The sequence below is a fragment of the Antedon bifida genome, chromosome 3 (assembly GCF_963402885.1).
Source record: "Antedon bifida chromosome 3, ecAntBifi1.1, whole genome shotgun sequence".
NCBI lineage: Eukaryota > Metazoa > Echinodermata > Crinoidea > Comatulida > Antedonidae > Antedon > Antedon bifida.
In genome coordinates this window covers 13,772,667-13,793,586 of record NC_136228.1, presented here as the reverse complement: position 1 = coordinate 13,793,586, position 20,920 = coordinate 13,772,667, and the positions used below count along the sequence as shown (strand labels likewise).

Here is a 20,920-nt window from a genome sequence, read left to right as displayed (position 1 = left end):
GCTGGTCATTCTAGATGAACTTACCTACTTGGGATCGGGATCGTTTTTGTCTGAATTTCAACATATATCTGGTGATTTGAACATCGCAGCTTCTAAAGTAATCGGAATTGTAAGTACCGTCAATGAAACACATTCATGTTTAATTAATTATACAATTTACTAATAAAATGATGATAATCATTTCTATTCTGACTGTATTTAATATTAATTATTCGTTTCCATTAATTTTATTCGCGTTGATATATAATTTTTCAATAAATAGATATATTTTTTATTTTATTTTATTTATTCGGTATATAAAACATCACAAAAATCCCAGCGTGCAAACCGGTGATTTACAAAAAAAGTAAACAACAAAGACAACGAGGGAAAAAAGCAAACAAACAACCAAAAGTACATAGGGCCAACGAACGGGAGCAATTAATTAGGAAATAAAAAATAAGATATAGATATATATATAAATAAAGTAAAGGATGAGTATTGAAATTAAAATAGTTTATAAAAATATACTAAATTATTATTTATTCGATATAAAACAATGATTAATAAGTATACATATCTATTTTGTTTAGATGCATTTCGGGAACCTTACCGGAACTTGTATTACGTCATCAAACGGCACCCTCTATTTTGACACAACCGCAGATGAAGCGGAGCGAAACGAGCGAGACTATCTGACACTTCTTGCCGTAGCCTCATACCTTCCAGACACTTTGGCGGATTTTCGAAGACTGAGACATTTCTATAGATAATAAGAAAAAGTTATTCAATAATTATCCAATATTATGACAAAACTGTAATTAATATTTGTTTTATTTTTTTATACTGCAAAATTCAACCCCCAAAACACCCCACCCACCACCTCAAATGATTTATTTAAACTTCACAAACTTCTAAAAATACAGTAATCTAATATCGCCCTCATCGATCACTTCTAAGAATTGTATAATAATGATCCAGGCTTCACAAATAATTTCCTATAGCTGATTCTCGTCTATTAGATTCGAGTATAATTTCAACATACTAGTAATGTATATTTATCCAATGTATTTCTAAATTTTGTTAGATACACATCTGCTAATTATGTAAAAGCAAAATACTGAAGTCTCAATAATTGAAACGCTGACAGGATAATAAAGGGTGTTTCACTTCCCTCCGGGGAACCGCGTGACAGTTCCCTGAGGGAGTGGCATACGTGATAGTCCTGCGGTTCAAAGCATTGGTAAAAACTGTTTAAAATGTGAACAAAATCTCTACATTATAATATTCTTGTAAAATAATATTAATAATATTTATCGCTCATAGAATAAAATGCTTCCAATGTAAATGTGCAATAAAATATATTTAATAGATTACCATTTTTAGTAATTATTATAATGTGTAGTATACTAGGCTAAACGTTCATCCAACAACAGAGACCAGACACATGTAACTTACTACAGTCAGCTAGAAGCTACCGGGTCAGGCCAGGCAGGGGAAAATAAGCATAATTTTAATGAGGAAAAAAGTGAGTGAGAATGCAAAGATGACTTAATCTATGCGACATGAAATTGAATTCTTTAGGGTAGGGTACGGTACGATTGTAGAATGATGGTTCAAGTATACCCCGTGTTTAAACGGATCGTTTAAATACAGTGAATTACTTTAAAATCAAAACTTACTACAATGCTATATGTCTACACTATCAAACTTTATGTGACGAATACACGATGAAGTCCTATCACTTATATTTGGGTACATCCTCTTTTTTGTCAAGCTAGTTTGAGAGTGTACAGAATATTAGTCTAAGTGCAACGAAAGTCAATTTGACCAATCACGACGAATATGCGTTGCGTCAAGTGGGAACCAAGCTTAAAACTCTGTCTACACTATCAAACGTTATGTGAAAAAAAGTGTGATGTGCCCAAATATGGTAGTGATATGCCGAAATATGGCAGCGATATGACATCATCATGTCCATATGTGCACATCACATTTTTTGTCACATAAAAGTTTATAGTGTAGACAGAGCTTTAGAATATAAGAGTTGAACCAACACCATGTGATTTAGATTTTCCCACGCTAAAAGCTATTAAGCTTACGGTGGGTACAAATTTCACTCAAACCTTTATGTTAGATACTTATTTATCTATATACATTTTTTCTGTTGTGGTGAAATTAAATTTTGAATTGAAGAGGCAAGTAACTAACCACACAGCTAGGAGTGGCTTAACGCATTCTTATATACGTATAAACAAAATACTAACGGCACAACTGATTATCAATTAAAAGAAATCGAGGTATCTTATAACGTGAATGATACCAAGAAACGTCCACTATTTGGAAAGGTCATCCTTAGGAGGTTAATTATCCCAATTGATACGGCAATTTAAATGTCCATCGTAATGGAACTCAAGTAATGAAATATCGTTATGATTCCAGGAATTCGGTGTGGTTTAGACAGTTTACTGTTTATTTTTAAAATGATTAATTTTAGATAGACGAGATAAAAAAGAAAAATGAGCGTATTCATGGATTTGAAGTATGCAAATGTAGCATATACCTACTTCATTGTATTTACGATGTGTAAGTACCGTGCAGTAGTTTTTAAAAACAACTGAAAGAATGTTTCATTTTATTCAAAACATATTTACTTATAGTTTCTAGGGAATTTGGAATGTTTTTTTATAAATATATAAAAATGTCAAAATAATGTATAGGCCTAGTTGCCTTTATTGAAAAAATACAATCTAAAGCTATGTCTATACTATCAAACTAGTTTGACCAAAAAAGTATAATGTGCCGAATAATAATGGTAGTGATATGCCCAAATATGGTAGTGATATGACATCATCGTGTCCATACATGGGTACATCACATTTTTGTCACATCAAATTTGATAGTGTAGACGAGATTTAACTGTCATTAGAAACGGGATTAAAAAAGAATTTTGGAGGTGCACAAATTAGGAAGTAGGTTACAGTTTATAAATTCGAAAAAAAAGCCTACATTGAAGAAGCACGGTAGCAATAGGGGAGAGAAGGGGGATGATTTTTCTACGGGTTGTCAGATTTGGTTAAGTTTCGCTTTCAATTCAATGAACACGTACCACCCGACCACCACCAGACACGACCTTAAAGTTAAAAATAGTCTCAACCTTTTGCACAAAATGAATAAGACTTATACGTTTTCTTAAAAATAATAAAAATTATTTACAAAAATAAAAATTATCGGCAATTATTCTTTAATTCCGCTTTTACTTATCTGAAATATATACGTTACCACACCTATTTTAGAATCAGCAGATTTACTACGTAACAATGTGTACAAGATCACTCCGCATTGATATCTTAATTGATTAGGGGGTTTTCTCTAGACAATAAAGTAATCCCTGTTTGCATTATATTCTGAGTCACGGCAACCCGGATAATTTATTGTGACAGTGTCACATGATGGACAATCATTATTATTTTATATATTGCATTACTTTAACCATATTTAATCAGTGAATTTAAGTTTTGCCAATAAGTCTGCTTAGGGACGTCTATCACGAAGATAAAGGAAATTGAATTAAAATCTTCGTTGTCTACGCTGACATAGCGCAACCCTATTGAACTGGTATAAGTCTGTAAAGTCAGCTATCCTCTCAAGAACAGCACATACACATTGCCATGACGAGAAGCGATTTAGTAGTATTTAGTTCCGTAATATGCCGATACTGAGGCTTGAGATGTGCTTTCTACTCGGACTAATCTTATCGACAGACGGCAGGCCAACCTCCGCAATCAAAACTCTACAGCACCTTGACCAAGAATCGGACTCTGGAGACACCCTGGATATAAGTACTATTGAAGTGACCGAATTCCAACGTACGCTGGCTACAGCGGAACATCGAAGTAAGCACATAAAATCATGTCTAACGGAAACTTCTGACAGCAGTCTAAAATCGTTTTCATCTAAACTGAAGTGTCTGCTAAAGAAAATTGGATCATGTTCAAAAGATCGAGAGGCTACCAAAAGTCTAAGTATAAACGGTATCAAACCCTTAGCATCGTCCGAACAAATTAACACACTAAAGCACAACAACAAAACAAATTGTGAAGTTGTTTTAGACTTTATTCAATTGATAAAGAAGAGTATTTTTCATTCGAGAGAAGGCGTTGTAGAGACAATAAATACTGTGGAACATTTAGAGAGACAAGCCATACTTGAACTTGATGTAGAAGACGCAATAATTAATAACACTACACGAGGATGCGTGCATAACCACGTAACCATTGATAACAAAGAAAACGTACAGTCTAGCAATATTATTTCACGATCTAGAAGGAACATATTTAACAGGAATGAACATAGTTTTCTGCTAAAAAACACTTCTAAAACAACACATGGAAATGTAAAAGATGAAAATCAAACAGAAATTAGAGGAATTGCAAGAGGTGTCATTAACGGTCTATCAAATTCAAAAGTTGAGAGATCACGTCTCATGTTAACAGATCACCAAGATGCAGCGGATGTGATACGAATTGGAACAAACGATGTTACACAATATGGGGCAAGATTGTCAGGGAGTGTTGTACAACGAAGGAAGGGGAAACAAGATATAATAACTTTAAAAGATAGAGTGACAAAACTTGGAGAATTCTCAAAACAATTTACTTATAACAACAATTCAGATAGCATATCTGATTCAAGAGAATTCAACGACAGTTCCGAGTTGACACAAACAACTCCAAAATACATAACATTTCCAGAAAGAGTAGTGTATTATGTAGTTATAAACATTGACGAAGTGTATTCGATTTTAAGGGAAAACTACAGAATTTATGTGAGTATTTAACATGGTCTTTTTGTTAAAATAAGCGGCAAGTTCACTTCAAATAAACTCCATATTATTAATCTATATAATAATAGTCCCCTAAAAAATAATAATAATAAGTTTTGTTTTTGTTTAATGTTTTTGTTCAGTATGCCATATATGTCACAATAGTTATTCACTTTAACCAAAAATTGGATTAAAAACATTATTTACCTGAAAAAATGTAATTTAAAGCAAAAGATAGTCAAATTTACTGGAAGTCACTAGAGTATTGCAAGGTATTGGGCCTAACAGTGTTTTCTATATATCACACCATGTCGGGAAGTTGGTGAAATCCTAATTTCGACCGATTTACACTTATGAGTAACTTTTGCAGAAAGAAATATCTAAAGAATGTACCATTTTCGATATTTTCGTTGAAATTTGTTATTTACATTAACCCAATTTATTTCTTATCAGATTTCTCAATAGTAGCCTAATTTTTTCTAACAGATTTAAAAGAATCTGTAACCATTGCTGTCTAAATCAACCAACCAACAAACCACACTCCGCTATTTTAGAACTTTTATTTTCAGCGTAGGAAATATTTTGGCAGTGATAGGCTTGGCATAAAGTTGAAAGATAGAGGAACATTCATACAGTGGCATCAAAGAGGCCCACAGAGGTGGTGGTTCAAACCAGTAAGTAGTCATCTACATTCATTTAAGCAGAATTTAAACGATCGAACGAAGAGTGAGCTCTTAGTATCACATAATAACACATGTCCATGACATAAATGGATTAATACCATGGAGAAAATAATTCGGATTGGTACACTTAGATAGTCGGGACTAATTATGTCATTATATCATTTGAATCATATAAAATAAGGCCACAATGATGTTATTTGCGTGGTACAGATATGAAATGACCTCATAGGCCATAAATTGACAAATAACCATTCCTTTTATGGTAATTGGTAAGTGTAAATTACTTTAGACAAATCATAAAGCAATCATGATAACAATAATATCTACCTTTGATCAACCATAGGCCTAAGTCAAAAAAACTATGTAAATAATAATAAACCTATTAACCAAAACATAACCTATGTTCAAAGTCTGCAGACGAAATGACGTGACGAAATTAGATTTCCTTTAGATTAAAACGGCGAGACGATAATACTGTTGATATGAACATGTCAGTTGTCATACGCGTTATACATATGGGAACATCTATAATTACCATATTAATATTCTTTCATTGTCTAAAGCTAAAAACAGCACGCGGTTTGTTTTTAACTTATCAAATATTATCAGCTATAATTCTATTTCTAGAAATTCCTTTGTATTTATAATTGTGCAATTATTCATTAATACCGTAGGCAATAGACATGCATAATTATTTCAGGGTTGCATAAATATGTATTAGGCCTACATAATGGCGTTGCATTGGCCTAAATAGCTTAGTTTTTTAAAATAAAATTAAAGAGGTTACCGTAGATAATAAACATTCTTAACGATATTCTGAGCCTTTTTTGTTATTATGCTGTGTAACATAGACATAAAATGTAAATGTTTCTTTCGCCACAAATAAAAATTTGTTTGTTTTTACAGAGTATAAAAAGGTTATGCGATCACATGGATTATCTCAAAGCTTATGAAGTTCTAATTAATGGAATCCTGGGATTTGAAAAGCGACAATCAGATAACGAAAACGTACTTTCTGGTCTAAACGTTTTGAAAATATTTTGCGCCCGATTAAGACTCAGTATTTACTACTTGGTAAGTGGAAACACCATCACGGCCACCAAATTATTTAGAAATAACAGTATTTCAGCTAATTTAGCAATGTTTTGGAATTATTTTTTTTCCAATATTATTATCATTGTACAGTTTATTGAACGTTTATGTAGGCCTATACGTGATCGCTAACAACACATCAAACATTACAGTAGGATAGGATATAGATAGTGCAAAAAGGGGGCTTCAGTATTGTTGCCAAAATCCTTCCTTAACATTTCTTAAGCTGATTGATCTATGTGTCACAGTGTTAAATGCTGCAATTATCAGCATGTATTTTCAAAACAAGCGTACTTGATGTTAGTTTGGAGTGGAGTTATGGCTTGGTGGTTATGATGCTTGGCTACCACTCCAAGGGTCCTGGGTTCAAGTCCCGTCACATGTCAGGATTTTTTCTAAGGACCAAATTACTCCACTCCCAAAGACTTGTAATAAGACTTTGTTTATGTAGAGCATCTTGTATATATGTTTGTCTTGTGAACCTCTGAGGGTCCCTAATGATCAGCAATAGCTGGATGGATCACCCTCATTAAATATGGTTAAAAAAAAAAAAAGGAACTCTACAAACATTACTGAGCGCCGCCAGTCAAAAATTACGCAGCACTCTAAAGCTTGGTTCCCACTAGCGACGCAACGTAACGTAATCTACGCAACGTAAGTAAATGCCTTTCTAATACAGTAATTGTGCTTGCTCCCGCCTGCGTGAAATCAAACCTGCGATGTTTGCAGCACTATTGCGTCGTCGGTTCCCACTTGTGATTACGCAATACAACACGCAGTGTGTCGATACGTCGCTGCGTTGCGTTCTAGTGGGAACCACGCTTAAATATCAAAAGGCTTGCGCTTGTTTGTTGCATTTTTAAAATGAACTACTCTACTCACGCATAAAAATCAAATGCACTACTCTATATTCACGCATAACATGATAATTTACCTTTTTTCAGATAAGAAAATATACAGAATCTGCCGGCGAGAGTGATGAAAGTATACGACAAAAATTAACGTCATTGGAAAATCGCTCCTTTCAACTTCATTCCATATTAGTACTACGCGAACTTCGAGCGTATTTGCATAGATTAATACTTGAGATAGAACAATTAATTGAATAATTAAATGATACGTTGTATTTTAAGGATAATAACCTACATCCCAGTACTGTAATAGTTACCGCCGAATGTGGAACCTAAGAAAATCCAAATGAATTAAAACAACAATGTTATGAGAACATTTTAAAAAAAAGCATAAATAAACACGTAAAAAAAACAAATATCAGACATTTTATGGCATTAAATAATACATACCTACATATTTTACCTGCAGTACACGGAATATATTTAAAAGCTTTTTATATTGACTATCAGTAGACACTTAGAGCAAAAGGGAAATTCCCTCAAAGAGAGATTCGTTGTGTTAAGTATAATATACACGGTTTATTGATTTGCTTGACCTTTCATTCACAAAAATGCTGATATATTAAACGTTAAGAGGAGCATTAAACAAAGGGTGGTGAAATACAAATGGTTCTATTTCTTGAAATTCTTGGAAAATATATACGCAATTCACTCACAACAGCAATGGACAAATAGTATGCTTGACAGTCTATAGACAAAAACCAGGTAATTCAAATGAAAATGGCCAGAAAATATATCAAACTTTTATTTGATAACTTAATGTTTCAGACTTGTAATTCTTAGTAGGCCTACTTTGTAACAGGTATTTAGCCAATTAATCACAGACAATAGTTTCGTGGATATGAAAAATAAATCTTAGAAGGGTGGCGTGTTGGAGAGATGGGTGGTATATAAAGAGATGTACCGAAAGAGAAACGGTACATCTTGCTGGATAGACAAACCTAACTGAAAATATTATTATCATGAGTGTAGTCGACATATTACGGGGTAAGTCTTTGCTGTATTAGTTATACCTCCTTTCACGGAATGTTGCTAGGTTGTAAATGCAAGCAATGTATAGGGATATGCTATATTTTAGTTAGCAGGTACAACAATGCGTTGTACGTCCAAATTACTGAACGGAAATGTTTGCCATTTTTGCAATGATGCAACAAAAATGACCAGGTACTGTTTTTATTATTATACTGTTTGGATTTCAAACATTTTATTATAGTACTGTAGTAGCACAAAAAAAACTATTTCGTTTCCAAAATAAATGTTGTTATTTTTTAAAATGTTACCTAGGTCAAAATCATTGTGAAAAAAAAAGAAATTGATAATTTTGAACGCATATGCTAGAACAGCACTGCAAATGTTTTGAATAAGTTTGCATTTATCAATTATCATATAGGCCTATTTGAAAATGAACTCTTGTTCAAAGTTTAAATTTTCAAAGATTGAAAACATCGATTACGGATTAATACAGGGACAATTGTGTCGTTTATTAGTTTAAAGAAGATTACAAACCACCCACTGACGTCAATGCGTCCCTGGGTTTCCCCCAAAAAAGTATATATCTATAGTGAGGTATGATGTTTCCTTCATTAGGGCTTGTTTATTACATCTTTATGGAGGCTGGTTTTATCCAGGCGAGTCAAAACTTTCGTGTATTCGTTTACTACTAGTTTATCAATATAGGTCTATTTTCATTTTTCTTTGATGTAGGATTGTATTTCGTTCTTCTGGGGGCATTTTCTACGTCACCGAGTACTGATTTCTCATTTGCCGAGTATGACAAGATCTACCATTTAACGAACACATTGCAATGCCAAATAGTAAATGCAACTGATAAGGTAAGAAGCCAGACCACAAGAGACAGACATTTGACAGCACAGTCGCCGGCTGTATTTTCTTTTTAATGTTACTGACGATTTTAATTTTTGGACAGGAAAGCAAAAATATGTCTATTTATGAGACTTTCATGTTAATTTTTTTTTCAGTTTCATATGAACTACACATCAAGGATACAAGCTAATGTTCGCAGGATTATCACACCCCTAGAGGATTGCCCACAGAACATATGCAACGATGTAAGTTGTATTACTTATTTTAACAATAATAATACTTTTAATGTCGCTTCATAGGTAAAGATTATTTTTTCCAATAAAGGGGCCGGGCAAAAATCGTTATAAGCTAGGCTAAGTTAATCATATCATCACCTTTGCTGCTATGTTGAAAAAGGCACCTCGTAGAAAGGGGGTTCTACGGGTTTGGAATCGATATCGAATTATTCAACCTCGATTAGGAATGACAACCTCAACACGTGGCCATTTTTTTTTCAAAATAAGTCTAAATGGATAATCCAAAACAGGAAAGAGAAAAATTACTTTTTACTCTTCCCTGATTCAAACATTTTAATTTTGTTTTATTCTTTGCAGACCGCGATCAACCGTATTATAAAACATAAAGATAGCTTAGGAGCCTACCGAGACACCCTAGAAAATATTACATTAGCCTACACGAGCACAAGGATACCAGTTGCCGACAGTTTACAGGCCCTGAACGCTGTTATTCGTCATTTAAAAACAATTCTAGTAAGTTTAATATTTTAAGTTATTGTTTCATTTAATATAATGTCCTATTAATTATTTAGAGTACCGTTATATGAATGTTTATTGCGATTGTTTATCAGCTAAATTAAATTTAATAAAACGTAGTTTTGTCGTGCGGTGAATAATTTGATATAAACTCTAATTCTACGTCGATTTCTAGCTCCAAGTCGGTACCAGAAATAGTCTTTAATATGAATTTTTTTATTTTGTATGGCCATAATATATGAATGTTTGTATTGCAAAAACATCCACTACATATGTTGCGAAAAAGGCACCCCACTACAAGTAAAACTTTAATCGTGGATACCACCTAGCCTACCTGAAGATTCTAAGCCAATATTTAGTAATTACCGTTTTTTTTTACACATTCTACTTATTTCATTTGACAGCGACGAGCTGGCGCATCGTCTACAACATACACACCTTCACCGCTATCCACGACACAGTCCACTGTGGTAAGTTATTATATCTATGTTCTGTATTTAAAAGCAAAAAGGAGTCTTGTACGACGGTTTATCAGAAAGGTAACGACATGTTACCAAAATTAGTTTTAATAGTCCTTTCCATCCCTACAATTTTTATTTATTGTTTCGTTGTGAAGATTTATTCTAAATTTTGAAATTAAAACCATAACATAAAATGAATTAATGATGATATTGATATTTTAAAATTTTAATTGCAGATTCAATATGTATCTGAGTATGGCTTTTCTAAACTTACGGATCTGTGGTTACGCGATGCAATCTTATACGAATTCTTTATGTCTCTTTTACGCTATCAAAATGAAATAAACATTGACGTGATTCAGTTCAGCGGATGTAGACAGAGTTATCAATGCGGTTGTTCGGTTCTTGAGCTATGCAGGCTAAATTACCAAAGCTGTATATGAATATTAATATAAAGGAACATCATCAAATTTTCTTTACACCGTTCAAACCCGTTTCGAGAACGATGGTGGCGGCTCTGACGCGTTTCAAGAAAGTTGGTCTACGCTCTAATGCCTTTCAAGAAAGTGGCTGACGCTCTAACATGTTTAAAAAGGTTGGTTGACGCTCTAACGCGTTTCAACCGGATATATGATGTACTTTTTCAAAATATAGTGTTTTTTTGGGGTGGGGGTTTCAGGGCAACGTGCAGTAACATCTCTCTTTTTCTTTCTAAAATGTTTCAGGTCATTCGAAATATATATATATATCCAATATCTAATATATTATGTTGTAAAAACGTAAACAAAAAGCATTCCATTATAAATGTAGTATGTAAGTTTAAGCAGAATACATTTTTTGCTAAAATAAAAGTATTCAATTGATTGGCCTAATAAAGTAAAAACCAAATAAATAATGTCGAGTGTGCCTGTTTTCTTATTTCACTGTTATTAGACCTACCGTATTCCATTTGTACCAGAGTACTAATACGATTTATGACTAAGAAATAAATATAACGGAACACTAAATGACATGACTTACTTTAATAGACGTCTTTTTTCCGAAGTTGCCATGTAATGGCAACTCCACTGCTCTCTCTCTCTCCCCCAGTCAGTCTCTACAGATGTCTTTAAGTTATTGTAGACCTTGAGACCTTTGAGGTATTGTAGACCTCTGAAGTTACTATGTAATGACATCTCTACTGTTCTCTCTCCCTCTCCTCGACAGTCAGTCTCTACACAACTTACTTTTCAAGACGTCCTCTTGAGGTATTATGGACCCCCGAAGTTGTCGTGTAATGAGTTGACATCTCGACTGCTCTCTCTCCCTCAGTCAGTCTCTACAGATGTCTTTAAAACTAAATGACACAACTTTACTTTATTAGACGTCCTTTTGAGGTATTGTAGATCTCCGAAGTTGCCATGTAATGACATCTCCACTGCTCTTTCCCCCTACAACAGTCAGTCTCTGAAGATGTATTTAAAACTGAATGACACAACTTACTGTATTAGACGTCCTTTTGAGGTACTGTAGACCTCTGAAGTTGCCATGTAATGACATCTCCACTGCTCTTTCCCCCTACAACAGTCAGTCTCTGAAGATGTATTTAAAACTGAATGACACAACTTACTGTATTAGACATCCTTTTGAGGTATTGTAGATCTCTGAAGTTGCCATGTAATGACATCTCCACTGCTCTTTCCCCCTACAACAGTCAGTCTCTGAAGATGTATTTAAAACTGAATGACACAACTTACTGTATTAGAAGTCCTCTTGAGGTATTGTAGACCTCCGAAGTTGCCATGTAATGACATCTCCACTGCTCTTTCCCCCTCAGTCAGTCTCTACAGATGTCTTTAAAACTAAATTACTAAATGATACTGTAGTAGAAGTCCTATTGAGGTATTGTAGACCTCTGAAGTTGCCATGTAATGTAATCTCCACCGCTCTCTCTCCCCTCCCCAGTCAGTCCCTACAGATGTCTTTAAAACTAAATGACACAACTTACTTTATAATATTAGACGTCTTCTTGAGGTATTGTAGATCTCCGAAGTTACCATGTAATGACATCTCCACTGCACTCTATCCCTCAGTCAGTCTCTACAGATGTCTTTAAAACTAAATGACACAAACTTAACTTATTAGACGTCCTTTTGAGGTACTGTAGATCTCCGAAGTTGCCATGTAATGACATCTCCACTGCACTCTATCCCTCAGTCAGTCTCTATACAGATGTCTTTAAAACTAAATGACACAAACTTAACTTATTAGACGTCCTTTTGAGGTATTGTAGATCTCCGAAGTTGCCATGTAATGTAATCTCCATCCACTATTGACAGTCAGTCTATACAGATGTCTTTAACGTTGTGTGTCGTATTACCTGGATATCGAAAGGTCCACTAATTAACAACAATGAGTACAGTATAATTACAATTACTCTTTCCTGGTATAATTCACACTATCATGATAGGACATAAATCATGTGCATTTTATTTCTATTATGAAAATCACAAAAACAATTCAAAAAGAGACATTGAACTTTTCATTTAGTTTTGATTTGATTTGATTTGATCACTTTATTTCAGAATAAATATTCCATATAATTTTTATTTATTTGTATCTGTATATTAGCAATCATTATTCTTTGATTGATTTATATTATGATTTTATGATTTGGTTATGATCGAGTATGATTTGGTTATGATTGAGCATGATTTGGTTATGATTGAGTATGATTTGGTTATGATTTGGTTATGATTTGGTTATGATTGAGTATGATTTGGTTATGATCGAGTATGATTTGGTTATGATTGAGTATGATTTGGTTATTATTGAGTATGATTTGATAATGTGGCAATTAGCTACATTTACTTATTACCTACACTGTCTATTATTAACTGTATGTTTTATTTTCACATGGAACACTGGATACAAAAGTATGAAAATTTGTTTCATATTTACATTAAAATAATAAAACCAGTAGAAATTTGAAAGGAACATAATTCTAGTAATTGTATCAAAAGTTATAAATAGTGATATAACTATATATTAATAATAAAGTTATATGTTTATGTAGCAATGGAAAACAAAGTATTACTGATTATAATACTTGTACACATTGGAAATTAAAATTTATAAAACAAGTAAGCTAAAATAATCATAATTCTAAGATCTATTATAAAATTATTATATTCAAATACTGTAGTGTTTAATATTGCTTTCAATTACGAATCTTATATTATTATTATTTATTTATTTTGTTTAGCTAATGTTCTTTAATTTCAGTTATATTGGTACCAATTTCTTTTTTGAACAGAATTTGAAAGAGCTTCTTTAAATGTAATACTTTGTATTTACTTGTTAATTTATAGAGCTATCTTTTTTGTCATCTTTTACTATATAAGTTGAATTCTATGAAGCCACTGCAAATGGATGATCCTTGTGATCAAAAATCCTGAAAAAAAAAATACAGAAAATAAATTTTAAACAATTTAAGAAATAAAAATGATTTCTAGTTGAAATATTCTATTTGTCAGCGTCTCTATCTGTATTACAATTTGATTTTAAATCTAAATTAAAAAATATGTAATTTTTGAAAACTCTTGAAAAGCCGACATAGGGAATAAAATATTATATACCTGTCAACTTTTTCAGTGGCCAATGCATGAGACATTAAATTAAAATTGTATATAGCGCTCCCTGTGTTATTTTAACTCAAATTAATCGCAAAATACGCCTTCTATGTTTGATTTTTCACAAAATTTAGTTGGCTTTCCTGTACTACATAAACCATAAAATACAAATAAACATAGGCCTAGGCTATTTATGCTCCCATTAATTAAATAATGTGCAATCCAATGCAATTTTTTCTCTCAAAATAGTCAAGTCAACTTCAAAATAATGTTTTTTCTGAATATTTTTATGGATGCGCGACAAATATGTGAGGCATAAAAAAAAAATAATAAAAATTATTATGTGTTGGCAGGTATATTATACATAGTAACTAATACAATTAATAGTAAGTATAATATATTAGGTTGCCATAGATGGTATATTGTTAATATTTGTTTGTTTGTTTGTCAAGAGCCAGTTGATTACTCACCATTCCAAAGCACACCCTCTATAGTTCTTATTCAAGTTTAACAAAAGCCTAACATCTTCCGGTTTCAACTCAAAGTTCATCGACTGAAAAGGTAAAAATAAATAGTGATTTATATTTTTATTTATATGGTATTTATTTATTTATTTATCTTTTGTTATTAAAAAAGAAGAATCACCTCAAAATTGGCTTGAATGCGAGAAGGAGTAACGCTTTTTGGAATGACCACAATGCCACGTTCAACTGCGAAGCGAATGAGCACCTGAGCGGGACTTTTTTTGTAACGGTTTGCAATTTCAACAACAATTGGGTCATCCATCACTGACGGGTCTGTCTCCTTCACCCTGAAAATATGAAAATACACCATCAATACCTAATAATATATACATCAACTAACAGAATCTCGGGTGGGTTTCTTTCAAAGTTGTTTATATAGTTGTTGTATTAGTTTTTAGGAGAAGATATTAAAGCTCAGGTACAGGCTTGAATTTTAAATATAATATCTGGTTAATTGTATATAAAAATTTGTAATAGAAATCAAGACAAAAAAACATGAATTTCCCTTAAAATGGTCAAATACAAAATTAGGCAAAATTCTGCTATAAAAACCAGGAAGACCTTTTTTCAGTAGTTAGGCAGTTTTAACTTGTTTAATAATATGTCTGGTGACTCCCTAGAAGGTGAAAAGGTGGATACACAGTGGATAATTTTTGCTATAGCATGAAAATAAAACTCTGAAGTTGAATAAAAATACTAGAAATTTAAAATTCAAGTTATATTACCTATATTTAGTCATCTGATAACATGCTTTACCACACCATTTATTTTCATAGTTTTTTAAAAATGCCTCTCTATTTACAACATTTGTGTACAAAACAATAGAGATTTTACTGTGTAATTTGAACTATATCCCCACTGATAAGAAAGTGCTTATTTTCAACAAGCTGGTTTAATTAACACAAATAAAATTCCAAAAATTATGAAATATAGGGGAAACTATAGATCGATAATTATTGGAATGCATGATATAGAATTTTTTTTCCACACCTGGCCTTTAGAGTCAAATCAAACATTTTCTGGGTTAAAGTCTCTCTGACTTATATGACTCTCCCCCCACATGACTGAACTACTTTTCATTGTATTTATATGCTATTTTATGTATTAACAAACTAGTTTAATATATTATGTCATTGTGTATTATCATGTTATATTGTGGAAATAAATTAAAATTAAAATTGAAACACAGATGGGGGTGCATCAATTAATGTTTCATATTAATTATTTTCAGCATTATTGATGGTCATTTGATAGTTTAAAGTTTAACAATACAATAATTTTAATCCAAAATAAACCTAACATATAATTATATATTTCACCGAACAATGGCATTTTAAAAATAGATTTTAAAAAGTGTATAAATTATGTGTGTTTAATTGTGAAAAAATTGTAGAATTATGCAAAATGGAAATTAAAACAAATTATGCATATAATTAATAATTTTAAACAAAATAAATTATGCAAAATTAATCTGCAAATATTATTCTGTAAAAGTTAAGCTAGTCAATAGTAATATAATCAATTGTTTAATGCAATTCTCTTTAAAAAAAACCAAAATGCATTTCATTAATAATATTGATTTTCAAGGTAAATATTGACTGTAATCAAGATCATTGTTTTGCTTTACTTTGCTGGCCTAGCATAATATATAAATGAGGACATATTGCTTAGCTGAGCCCTGTTTTCATTAACAGTGGTTGCAGGCTAGGCAAATGAATCTTACCATGGTCTTTGTGGAGAGCCAAGTGGGCTATAAGCTGTAACCACAATTCCCTTGCTTTTACAGAATTCAACCATAGGCTCTTGTGTCAAGTATGGATGAAGTTCAATCTATAAATGATAATAAAAACCATTTTAATTAACCCATTGACTGCCAACTCCGCATTTATGCGAACAGGACGCCACCACCTGCAGTGCCAACTTTGCATTTATGCAAATAGACTAGTTGTACTGGCTGTGCCAACTTCGCATTAAAAAAACTGCGAAAAAAATGAACGTCTCAATAAAATAGTCTTCACCAAAGTCTATTTGTATTGACATGCATATTAAACGAAAGCCAATGAACCATTCTATATTTTGACGGGAACATTTGTAGGGCTTACGATATTGAAAATTTGAGTATTTTGAGGTTAAAAATGTTGGTTTTAAATAAAAATGAAGCGCTATTCCACAGAGAAGTTGTCGCTGCTGTGCTTGATGACACAGACCTAGCTAGCTGTACAAATATTGCTAAAAACCTTATAATAAAAATACCTTTGCATGTAGTAATGTTTGATGAACATTTGTTTTACTATTTATTTTTTCAAATTATCAATAGTTTATAAGTTATTTACAAAATAATACTACCCTGTCAAAAATTTAGTTCATTCTCGCGTTGATAAAAAATGAGCTGGCAATACCTCACTGAAATGTACTGGCAGTACAGAACAATGGGCCAATAAACATCTGGCAGTCAATGGGTTAATTAATTCACTTTTATTAACAATTTTGCCTTGATATCTATATATAAATCCAAAGTAAATTACTGAAAAAATTACAATGCTGTGGGTATCAGTTGCTGGATCTCAATGGAGATATTTTTTTAAATAAGCAAAAAATCTAAATCACTAGCCCTTCATCAGTGCAAGTGAGAGTACATGGACAATATTAGAATATAAAGCAGACATGCACTGCCTGAGTGGACTGGAATAAAAGAAATAGAAATATATAATGTTTTATCTATATCAAAAATAAAAATAAAACTTGGTTACTTCATAGTACTTTATTACAGGACACATTTGTTTCATATGCTAGCAGATTAATAATTACTCTTTTTCCCAGGAAAAGTCCATTGTGTACAGCCCAGGACAAAAAGAATTTTACCTACCTGGTTGACTGCCACGGGGACTTTGTTTGGCATTGCAAGTATTCGTTCAATTTGTTGTTGGTTGAAGTTAGACACTCCGATAGATTTGCATAGGCCTTTAGACACAAGTTCTTCCAAAGCCTTTAAACAATTAAGAGAGAAAGGATCATGTATCTATTTCGTATATACTTGTGATCTGTCAAAGCTTCTCAAAGCTGCGTGTGGCGCAGTGCGTTGAATTACTGATCGTGAGATCGTGGTTCGATCCCAACACTCACCGCATTGCTTGTATCCTTAGGCAAGATACTTTACTTACGTTTGCCTCTCTCTCCACCAAGATGTAAAAAATGGGTACCGGTGAGATCAAGACACAACTTTGCGCTGATTACTAGCTGCATTATTATGGGAATATGTTTCCATACATGTTTCATCCAAAAAATTACCGGGGTAATAATGTGCAGTGCATTGAGAGCTTGCTTATATGCGCTAAATAAGAATGAACTATTATTATTATATTTCCATTTTTCACAAATTTGGTAAAGTCTTCAATAAAATCAGAATTAGTTTTATTATAATAATTGTATTAGTACTGTACTGATAGAAATGGTGGCACATTAATATTTAATACTATTTATCTAACTTTCAATTAATACAGTATTCCAATCATTCAGTGTTAATGCTTAGGTTTTTCTGTAATACACAAACACTATTACAAATAACTTTACCTTCCATGTATCAGTAAATGGAATTTCTTCTGCATATAGGAATTTGCCATTATCATCTTTGGGGAACATGTCATCACCTCTCTATAAATAAATTATAAAATACAATGAAAAATATACTAGAGCAATAATAAAGGCCATGATTCTAAAAGTGTAGACCAGTGCGAGGGAGTTGGGGGCGTGCTTTCTTGCTACCCACATCGACACAGTTTTGGTGGTTTCTACGTCCAGACAACGACCGAAGACACGTCATTTGACATGATCTGTTCCTAGATCGTCAGTCTGACTACAGTTGCAACTTCCATTATTGCTATTATTACATTATTTGTACGTTTAATTTGTTCCTTTTACAAGATTAACTAGAAATCAATTTTTTGTTTATATTACCGGACCTAAATAATGATTTAACTGTTAAAATACTTTCTGTATCCTTAGTTACTTTAAAAAAATCTGTAAAATGTTACCTATTAGCAATTTAAACACCCTAACTTTTGCTATGCTTAATAGTTTCTCAAATTTTGTTTATTATTTGTTGTTTAACATTTCATGTGTTATAATTATATGTATCACCGGGCCCCTCATGAGACAGTTATTGTTATCTGAATTAATAGTGTAGAATTTACGTTGAGTAAACAAAACGGTACTCGCCTTGTAAGCCATTGGCCAGTGGATAAGGTAAAGGTCAACATAGTCCAAACCAAGCAACTCAAGACTATCTTGAAATGACTTCATCACATCATCAGGATGATGGTATGTATTCCACAGCTGTATGGAAAATAAAATCATTTTTTGGTAATTTAAATTTAAATGATACGTTTGTATATGTAAAACATTGCTTGAATTTCAGCATATACACATAAAATTGTCTATTCAGCAACAACCATAATTTATCAAACAAATTTTATTTTATTATCTTGTCTTATTATTTAAAGCCCCCTTCCCTACGTTTTTTAGATCTAATTTAAAATCACAAACTATATTTAATGTAATAATAATACTATATGGTCCTATTGCGATAACTGTTTTCGTCTTTAAACGGTTAAAATGTGAAAAATAAGTTGATTCTAATAATTATAGCGGCCCGCTATAAATCCCAAAATGCATTGCGCGCGGATTGATATTTTTGTTTTTCACCTGTAATTCGCCCACTTTTCGATCGATCGTGAGGCCAAAACAAATGGAAGACTCCTAACTTTTCAGCGAAAATACCGGGTTTTCCCCAATTTGTATCAACGGAGTCTGGCAAAAATAGAAAGACAATTAATGCAGCAACTATACAACGTCAGGCTAGGTATATAGCTAGCGTACGATGTTCGTACGTTACCGATGTTTACCAGCTAGGCCTACAAAACTAAGCCTAGCTAGGCTAGGCCTAAGACCGTCCACGAGAGGTCGATCGCCGCGAGCTACTTAGGTAGTGCATTGTTTCTCACTTTTTATCATAATTTACCATAAAACGTACATTTAAGACAAGGAATGACATAGTTTAATGTTTTTAAAGTGATATATATGTATTATTTTTCAAAAAACGTCCAAAATTGCAGGGAAGGGGTCTTTAAGAACTAAGATGGAATCATTACATTTTGATTGTCACAAAAAAAAACAAGAGTACCTGAATACTTCAATAATGTAATTTAATTACATTGTGTGTATATTGTGCATTTTATAATACCATCATAAATGTAATGATGTATCATCTGACAAAACTCTACCTTGCTAGTAATAAACAAGTCTTCTCTCTTTACAGTACCATCGTCAAATTTAGCCTTCAGAGCAGTTCCAACCTCTCCTTCATTCTGGTATGCACGGGCACAATCGATGTGTCGGTACCCCATTGAAATTGCTGCTTTTACGGCATTCTCAACTTCACCTGGTTTAGACTGAAAAATGTAAGTGAAATTAAATCACAAAATTAATAATTATTGACCATTTCATTTCATTCATTATTTTCATTTACTGATGCCTACGTAAATTATTTCTAGTGGCCCAAATATTACATAATACTAGCTAGGCCTTTATAGTTATGTTATAGACCTAGGCCTAGCTAGGCCTTAGAATAGACCTTTAAACTACGCACAAGAGTCAACCAACACACTTAGAAAGCGGTCCGATTCCTCGCACAATCAGTTTCCTCATATCATAAGAATCGAAGGCCTAGCTAGCTAGGCCTATTAGGCTTGGTTGGCCTACATAAAATCAAATTTTGCCCAATAAAAATAGTTTAAAAACCATACCTGCCAAGTACCTAAACCAATAATGGGCATAAGTGCACCGCTTTGAAGCTTTAAAGCATTTTTCGCCATTTTCAACATTTGATTAATTCCCAGATTAATTCGATAAATGATTCCACTTTTAACACCACTAGACCAACGACGATCGCGCTTGAAAGAAAGGATGTGTGGATGTTCAGCAGCAGCATGCAGCTAGCTCAGCTATGCTGTGTCATGTCACGTTTTTCATTTTCCCAGGTACGCACATCAAAAGTACACTGACCATCAGATTTCCCAACGTCAGAGGTCCTTACTAAAACATCATTTGTTTTAATTTAAATACTATTATAAAGTATATATCATTCAGTTAATTACAAATGTTTTATATTAGGATTTTTAAAATGATATAGCTAGGAGATCAGTTGGTGGTTTAAAAAATTACATTGAATCGTAACAGACTACCCTTTCAAAAATCGACGAA

The 20,920-nt window shown here is 32.7% G+C and overlaps 2 protein-coding genes and 1 long non-coding RNA gene across 3 annotated transcripts; 1 reads left to right on the top strand and 2 right to left on the bottom strand.

Moving 5' to 3' along the window:
• The first annotated feature begins 8,939 nt into the window (after window positions 1-8,939).
• On the top strand, window positions 8,940-11,521 carry LOC144837928 (uncharacterized). Its single transcript, XM_078693258.1, has 5 exons — window positions 8,940-9,322; window positions 9,470-9,559; window positions 9,908-10,063; window positions 10,471-10,536; window positions 10,764-11,521. Exons 2-5 carry the CDS (start codon window positions 9,476-9,478, stop codon window positions 10,968-10,970), a joined length of 513 nt encoding a protein of 170 aa, XP_078549384.1. The 5' UTR covers window positions 8,940-9,322; window positions 9,470-9,475; the 3' UTR covers window positions 10,971-11,521.
• Window positions 11,522-12,185: 664 nt separating this feature from the next.
• LOC144837220 (uncharacterized) lies at window positions 12,186-12,820 on the bottom strand. The gene is made up of 3 exons (XR_013611453.1): window positions 12,762-12,820; window positions 12,388-12,488; window positions 12,186-12,245 (listed from the first exon to the last, which is right to left on the bottom strand). It is a non-coding gene; the product is annotated as an uncharacterized LOC144837220 (long non-coding RNA).
• A 225-nt stretch (window positions 12,821-13,045) lies between these two features.
• LOC144837910 (aldo-keto reductase family 1 member B1-like) lies at window positions 13,046-20,633 on the bottom strand. Its single transcript, XM_078693235.1, has 9 exons — window positions 20,464-20,633; window positions 19,942-20,109; window positions 18,878-18,994; window positions 18,233-18,313; window positions 17,529-17,648; window positions 16,386-16,492; window positions 14,784-14,949; window positions 14,609-14,691; window positions 13,046-13,960 (listed from the first exon to the last, which is right to left on the bottom strand). The coding sequence occupies exons 1-9, from the start codon at window positions 20,539-20,541 to the stop codon at window positions 13,918-13,920; spliced, it is 963 nt and encodes a 320-aa protein (XP_078549361.1). The 5' UTR covers window positions 20,542-20,633; the 3' UTR covers window positions 13,046-13,917.
• Window positions 20,634-20,920: the final 287 nt, after the last annotated feature.

Excerpts from the sequence above, each read along its gene's own strand:
- LOC144837910 (XM_078693235.1), bottom strand. The coding sequence starts at position 20,541 with ATGTTGAAAATGGCGAAAAATGCTTTAAAGCTTCAAAGCGGTGCACTT. Across the intron at positions 14,692-14,783 it reads GCATTCAAGCCAATTTTGAG|TCGATGAACTTTGAGTTGAA; the intron begins GTGATTCTTCTT and ends TTACCTTTTCAG. Across the intron at positions 13,961-14,608 it reads AGAGGGTGTGCTTTGGAATG|GATTTTTGATCACAAGGATC; the intron begins GTGAGTAATCAA and ends TTTTTTTTTCAG.
- LOC144837928 (XM_078693258.1), top strand. The coding sequence starts at position 9,476 with ATGAACTACACATCAAGGATACAAGCTAATGTTCGCAGGATTATCACA. Across the intron at positions 9,560-9,907 it reads CACAGAACATATGCAACGAT|ACCGCGATCAACCGTATTAT; the intron begins GTAAGTTGTATT and ends TATTCTTTGCAG. Across the intron at positions 10,537-10,763 it reads CCACGACACAGTCCACTGTG|ATTCAATATGTATCTGAGTA; the intron begins GTAAGTTATTAT and ends TTTTAATTGCAG.